The 7702-nt window shown below is 29.8% G+C and overlaps 1 protein-coding gene across 1 annotated transcript; it reads right to left on the reverse strand.

The window, feature by feature from the left end:
* Positions 1 to 4049: 4049 nt before the first annotated feature.
* Positions 4050 to 7103, reverse strand: LOC113846531 (probable receptor-like protein kinase At1g11050). Its single transcript, XM_027474922.1, has one exon. It carries the CDS (start codon positions 6813 to 6815, stop codon positions 4869 to 4871), a length of 1947 nt encoding a protein of 648 aa, XP_027330723.1. The 5' UTR covers positions 6816 to 7103; the 3' UTR covers positions 4050 to 4868.
* Between the last annotated feature and the right edge of the window lie 599 nt (positions 7104 to 7702).

Raw genomic sequence — 7702 nt, forward strand, 5'->3', positions numbered from 1 at the left:
ATTTAAAAATGTAAACGTAATTTATTCTAAGATTAAATTCGTAGATAAAGTATAATAATATACTCTTGACCGATAAATTTTAGAGTATTAGTTAAAATTTATATTTAAATGGTAATTTATATTTTACATATAAAAAATTATAATTTAGTTATTTTTATACGAATCATTAAAAAAATATTTTTAATTGTAAATCAAACCAATGCCCGGAACTTTTAAAAATTTAATTATGTTTCATTCAACCATTTTTCAACTTTTTTTAAATTTTATTAATCTGTGGAACATTTTTTAAGAGATTAACGAAGATTTGTGTTGTTTTTGTAAATTAAAAAAATAATATGTAAACAAAATATAATATTATTAAATTTAAAATTTAAATGAAATATGTTCTATAATTAAATTTTAAAATTAAGGTAAATGATCATGTCATTGTAATTGTATTGTGAGTTGTTAAATTTAAATAAAAAGACAAAAATAATAATAGTATCCTCTTGATTGATAAATTTTTAAAGTATTAGTTAAAAATAATAATTTTTAAATAGATACAAAATCTATTTTTGTAATTTATTTTTTATAAATAAAAAATTTATTTTTAAAATTTATATAAAAATTATAAATTTTATTCTTATTATTAAGATAAGTTTTAACAATATAAATTTTTCTCTTCCGTGATTAAGAGTGACCTATTGTTATTATAAAAATGTCAAATATTAAGTTATCAGTAACAAGAATACAACTCAACCTAAATTTTAAATCTAATCATGTTCATATGTCTCCATCAATTTGGGTTTGCAATGAAAATTGAATATTAAAGTAAGGAATAGAGCTATCTGCAGCAAGCATTCCTATTTCAAGAGGAGGAATAAAGTGTCAATTGTGTTCACTTCCCTTTATCATTTTACTTTTTTTTAATTCAAAAGTAGATAAAAAAATATCTAAAAAAAACTATAAAATCTTCTTCTTTCAAAAAATGAAAATGGATACTTTTCTTAATTTTATTAAAAAAATAAAGTATCAAAATAAATTTTCAAATCTATTTATTTTATCAAAACTAAAAAAGAATAATAGTTTTTATAAATAATTTTCTCCTTTAATTCAAATTAAAAAACAATTTTGTTTCTAAAATTGTGTTTTTTAAAATATTAAAATTAAAATTTCTTATAAAAGTTTAAATTTTTTAAAAATAAAGCAATAATAATAAATTTACAAAAAAAATATAAACTATTTTATTTAGGAGTTACAATAATTTTGTGCTATTAATTAGAAAGTAATTATTTTATACGACAAACATCATGAGATGTTAATATTCCATTTATATGTAAACAACTCTCGTACTTAAATTTGGTTTCAAATTTTTTTTAAAAAATTAATATTTTCTTTAATAAAATTTGGTAACGATTTTTTATTATTAGTTTTCCTAAAGTTGATTATAGAAATTTTCTATCTCTTTTCTTTTTTTTGTGTATGTAGTCGTCGTTTCGTCGTGATTTCAGTTACATCATATGACGATTCTATTAAGAATATTTTTTTAGAGTCAAACTTAATCTAATTAATTATGTAATATTTTGAACTTTGTTTATATTTATTTCACTCTTCTTATTTATATATTTATTGTATTGCACTTATTGTTTATTTTTATAAATGTGTTATAACTTTTTTCTTGCTATTTTGTGAAACTCAAGGTGTAAGATCCTAATTTTCAATTTCATTTTCTTCTTTACAAAATAGAAGAGTTTTATAAATATATATTTTTTTAAAATAAGAATATTCTTTTTAGCTCAAGAGAATATTCTTTTTAGTTTAAACAAAAAATTTTCTCTTAAGTGAGAATGGACCAGATTTTTCTCAACTCTATTCTCACTCAAGCAAAAAATCTCTCGCTCAAGCAAAAATTCGCAATAAAAATGCGTAGTTCTCTGTCGTGTTTTTGCTCAAGTGAAAATACCCTTACTTGAACAAAAATATTAGTAGAAAAATAGTAACTTTTGTTTGATTTTCTCACTGAAGCGAAAATTTGCGAGTTTTAAAAATTGTTTAAGAGATTTTTACTCTAAAACTTGTATTATAAGTCAAGTAACCTCTCACTCACTTCTTTCATTGTTCTCTCACTTCCCTTTCTCAAAGAAAACTTCCTTAAACTCTAAATCTCTTTCGAATTTAAGTTTTAACATTATTTTCTCTTGATCTCAAGTAAGTTTCTTAGAGTTCAATATTTCAATTTCACTTATATTTCTCTATTTTCTCCTTTCTTAAAAGTACTCTACTTTGTAATATATAAGAGAAATTCGGTCTTTGTGATAGTGAGAGATTTATTTTTTGGTAAGAAAAGTTGATCCCAAACCCTATCTCCTATCTATTAGTTTTTAATTTAAAAATTCAAAATTTTATTGTCTTAGATTGTAGAGCCTTAATATTTTCTTAGAACTACAATGTAAGAAAAATAGATTTTGGGCATGAAAACCTATGATTTATTTTTGGAACTATTTAAGCAAAATTTCATAGTAAAGATTATGAATAAAACATATTTTAAGAAGTTTCTATGATTTTGCTATTGACTATTATGTACGTATAGTTGATATTGTGAATTATTATATTCAATAATGTGTATTGAAAAAAAGACTAAATTTTAAGATAGATGATTTTATTAAAGACAAAGAGAGTGCGATTTTCAATAATGTGACTATAATATGTAATTTAATCTCAATATGTTTTAACTATACGATTGGAATTGAGTCAAGAGGTGTTCAACCTTTGGCAAAATTATTTGATGATTTAACTATATTTTATTAGGAACATTATTATGATTATGTATTTTTGTGAATGTGCAGTTGATTGTCTGTAAGAGAAAATTGGAATGACTATTGGTCTAAATATTTGAGAGTATGGATTTGTATAAAATGTTGTCTAAACTAAAGAATGTTTATGTATTACTGTTTTATTCATAAAATAAAGGATTTAGAGGAACGATAAATACTCACTCTTACAATCATTTTTAAGGATTAAAATTAAGGATAATATGTTATAGGATCATATTCTCAGTAGTGCTATAAAGAAGAATCTACTCTGTTAGAATTTGAATTGTATTAAAGTTGTAATAATTTTAGTTAAGTCTTAGTTAGAAATTGATTCTGGTATGTAAATAATTTGATGTCAAATTTAGACACTTAAAAGGTTTGATAAAGTTTACTTTAAATAAAGATTTAAATTATATTTATAATATTCAACAATTAATTCCCTCAATCTTATTTTTAATGTTAAATTTAAATTACAAAAATATATTTCTATGTTATGAATAAGATTCATCTATAAAGTTTTAAGATCTTGATAACTTCTATTGTTTTAATATTTAAATTAACATTAACATTTCTTAATTCATATAAAATGTTACCTATTTTAATTAAGTTTTATCAAAATTTATGAATAAAAAGAATATAGATGTTATAACTCCAGTGTAAATTTAATTATTTAGATACAATTTATTATTTATTATTTATGGTGTTTTTGTAAAGTTTCTTGAAAGAATTTATTTATAAAAAAATCTTAATTTTATCATATTTTTATATTACTTGTTTTTAGAAAAATTTATTTTATTTCTTTTATTTTGTTATAATTTATTATATAAATTGAATACAAAATTTTTAAATTTTGTTTTATTATTTTAGAATGAGACTCAAATAAAATTACTTATTCAAGACAGTCTACTACATATAATAGTCTATTTTTCACTTCTCTTGCATTTAGATATATTTTTTTAAAAAATAATCTTGATTAATTTTAAAATTGTATTTTTTTCATAAGTTCTTTCTTGATTTTAAAAATTTTATCTTTTTAATCTGATGTTATTTAATATAATAAACTTGATAATAATAATAATAATAATAATAATAATAATAATAATAATTTTCTTTTAAATTTATTAAATTTAAAAAGTGATATAATATACTTTTTAATTTTGTATTAATTTTTATATTTAATAATATTCATGTGCTATAGTACTTGAGTCATCACTGATATAAGACTTATTAAATATTTTATAGTTATCTATAACAAAGTAAAAAAATTGTGCATTACACGAATTCCTAAATAATAAAATTACAAATAGGACTTATTAAATAGAAAACAAAGAGATTATGGTTCTGTATATGAAAAAATAGTAATAAGCTAGATTCTGGGCTTGCTGATCCCTTTGAAGGGCTTAGCTCTCACTAATGGACCTGTTTTAAACATAGCAAAATGGTAAATTAATTACTTAAATCCGATACAGTATAACACGGAAATATAACAACCAATATAAAACAGGGGAGACTTGGGTGAGAGAAAGGAAAAGTCAGCCCAACATCACTTGAACTTGTAAAAACACCAATAGCATTAACGTTCTGGCAAACTCAACATTTTCCTTTATACACTGGAGTAATTTTTTGTGCCTTGTTTTACAACAAAATTAAGAAGAAAACAAATGAAAGTGAAAATTTCAACAACTTTTTACAAGATATTTTTCCTATGTCCTAAAGTCTTATACTATACCTATTGCCAGCTAACTAAGAGAACCTTAGCTCCCTTGGTAGTTGATCTAAAGAGACACCGTTTATAATGATTCCCTGCTAACATCTAAGTTTCTTCATGGTTGGCTTTATAACACTGCATAGAAGAATTCTTGAGGCACAATAAGACCTATAGTCATTGCTAGCTTCGGTCTTGAGATCTTAAGAGCACTTGGTGGGAGGAAATTCACTTGTACCATGACACTCATCAGTTTATTAACAACAAATGAAGTGATGTTACCAAACATGAAATGGGGCAGACCTTAGAATGAAAACAGCTTCCACCTTTCTACATTTTAAGCAATATAAGGAACTAAGGTAACTTCTTTGTTACCTGAGCATGTCTCCAGAGTGCAATTTGGGGCCGCTTAATGCTGGAGATATGCTAAAAGTGTTGCTATCATTGTAAAATGAAGGATGGCCAAGAGGCATAGGGCGATCTGGGATTTGTGGAACTTCAATATCACCTTCCAACATCTTCAAAGCATCAGCAATAGTTGGCCTCAAAGCAACCATTACATGAGAGCACAGGATTCCCACCAGCAAAAACCTTTCCATTATGCTCTTAGGATTTGAACTAGGAAAATTCTCATCTTTCAACAGGGAAGCATCCAAAGCCTCTTCTATCTTGCCAGCTTTCACCAATGACCAAGCCCAATCCGTGATCAAGAATGCCCGGGGTGATCCTGATGAAGACAAATCTAGAGCTTTTCTCCCACACATTATCTCCAAAACAACCACACCAAAGCTATACACATCACTCTTCTCAGTGAGTTGACCATAGAGTGCATATTCCGGGGCTAGATAACCATGTGTTCCAGCCACTCTAGTAGTGAGATGAGACTGACCCTCCCTGCTTTGTTTAGCAAGCCCAAAATCCGCAACTCTTGCCCTCATATCTGCATCAAGTAGTATATTGGTGGCTTTGATATCCCTGTGATAGATTGCAGGTTTAACTCCATAGTGCAAATAAGCCAACCCCTTTGCCACATCCAAGATTATGCTCTTTCTCTGAGGCCAAGTCAATGATCTCTTTGCTAATTTCGGAGTGTCCGTTGATGCAAAGAGATGGTCTTCCAGGTTCCCATTAGGCATGTAATCATATACAAGATACCTTTGGCTTCCCCTGTCAGCATAATCCTCATCCTCTTCAGCCACACAACAGCCTCTAAGAGGCACAAGATTACGGTGCTTTAGATTGCTAATAATCTCCACCTCATTACAAAACTCAACATCCCCTTGAAAATCAGATTCCAGAATCCTTTTAACCGCAACCACAGTTCCATCAGACAAGGTTCCCTTGAAAACCATCCCAAATCCCCCCCGCCCTATGAAGTTCTTGGATGAAAAATTATCCGTAGCCTTCTCAAGTTCCTCAATTTTGAACCAAATGGAGCCCGTATTGGGTCTCAATCTAGGCCTAGACCCTTGTTCCTCAGGGTCAAAATCGAACTGAAAAGTCTCAAGCTTTTTCCTCCGACACTTCCTGTCATACCACACATACAACCCCAACAAAGAAGACATCACCAACAATGCAACTCCAGCTCCTGTCAACCCAAACACAAGAGCCTGATGACCCTTTCCCCCAGACTCTCCTTGTGAATAAACTGACATGCTAAAAATGCAAGTCACAGCACCATTGCTTTCAGGCCCAAACTTATTGACTATTCCAGCAGCATATAGAATGGCGAAGTAAAAACAATCTATGGAATGTGAAGCATTACCATCAATGGAAATAAGCTTCTGCTTGACCTGTAACCCAGCCGCAAGACACTGATCACAGAGGGAAAGATCAGTAAGATCTGGTTTACACGCAGTGTTGAGTGACGTGGATTGACCAAGCTTGGTGATCCAATCAGGGATGGTCTGAATTCCAGCACAGATGTTGGGAGAGATGACGAACTGAAGAGGGTCAAAGCAAGAATTGACGAGGTTGTTGGAGAGTGAGAGAGAAGTGAGCTTTGATTGGAAGTCTTCAAGGCATGAAATGGAGGTGGCAAGGTTGGGAAGTTGGAACTGAGAGGTCTCTTTGAGGTGCTGTGCCAATCCTATGCCAAAGAGGGACAACAGTGATATGCAACAAGTGCTTGGATTTGTTACATTTTTTGATGTCGAAGGGTGGAAGCTTTGGCAAGCAGAAGAGTTCCATGGGATTCTAAGCACGTAATTCAAGTCCATAGGGCATGCTGCTGATGATGTAGAGGAGGGAGGAGATGGAGCTGCTGAGCTCATGAATAGAAGAAGAAGAAACACTGCAAAGAACACAACAATCTTCATCCTTTCCGAACCAAAGTACTTACGACACGATGATTGTGTTGCGAGCGAGCTTGATGTTTTTGTTTGTATTTATGAATCTGGGTTTGCAAAGGGACAAGAGATGCCGTTTTGTGAAGTTGCGGTTAAGGGAGATGGATGGAAATTGGGAAGAGAATCGTCATCCATCATCAGGATCAGATTGGTCAAAGCGTAAAACCTCTTATTTTCTGGCGGCTCGCTGGGTTAGGTGCATCTGCTGTTTAACTCAGCTTTCATGAGAGGAGAGTGTGAGCAACGCGCGACGTGGACGAGGACAATAAACTTTAGTTGCAACAAGCGTGTATTATTATATTCAATCATTATCAGCGATTAAAGAAAGAAACGAGTGTTTGTGCACGCGCTTTTCTCAGGCGGTGGCTGGGCGGCTGCATTTGTTGCCTAGTTGCTACTTGCTAAAGTAAGGTTCTCTGACTTTGCCACTTGCACATTACATCGACGTGGATTACCAATAGTAAAGACGAAGGAATACTATGATAAAAACACGAATAAGGATGAGATATTTATTTTCACTTGTTGTCAATGTCACAGAAAACATATAGTACTCATTGGTATGGGTGATGATGTAATTGCGTTGAATTTTAGCAAAGAAAAGAAAGAAAAAGACTAAACACAATGTCTAGGTTGTACTGAATAGTAACCCTTAGAATAGATGATATAACAAAACATGGGTTGAAACGTAATGACTCAGGCGATGATCCGTGATACGAGTGTTGTGAAGACAGTTCAAAAAGGTGTAGCAAAAAATGATATTATTGGGTGACCATGACTAGTCAATGAGTAAGTAAAACTATGGGAGTATGGAATTCCTATGTGTAATGATATTGCTTTGGAACCCAAATTTTCCATAT

Source organism: Abrus precatorius, unplaced genomic scaffold (assembly GCF_003935025.1).
Source record: "Abrus precatorius isolate BTA unplaced genomic scaffold, Abrus_2018 Scaffold10, whole genome shotgun sequence".
Taxonomy (NCBI): domain Eukaryota; kingdom Viridiplantae; phylum Streptophyta; class Magnoliopsida; order Fabales; family Fabaceae; genus Abrus; species Abrus precatorius.

Coding starts and splice junctions, on each gene's coding strand:
- LOC113846531 (XM_027474922.1), bottom strand. CDS start 6,815: ATGAAGATTGTTGTGTTCTTTGCAGTGTTTCTTCTTCTTCTATTCATG.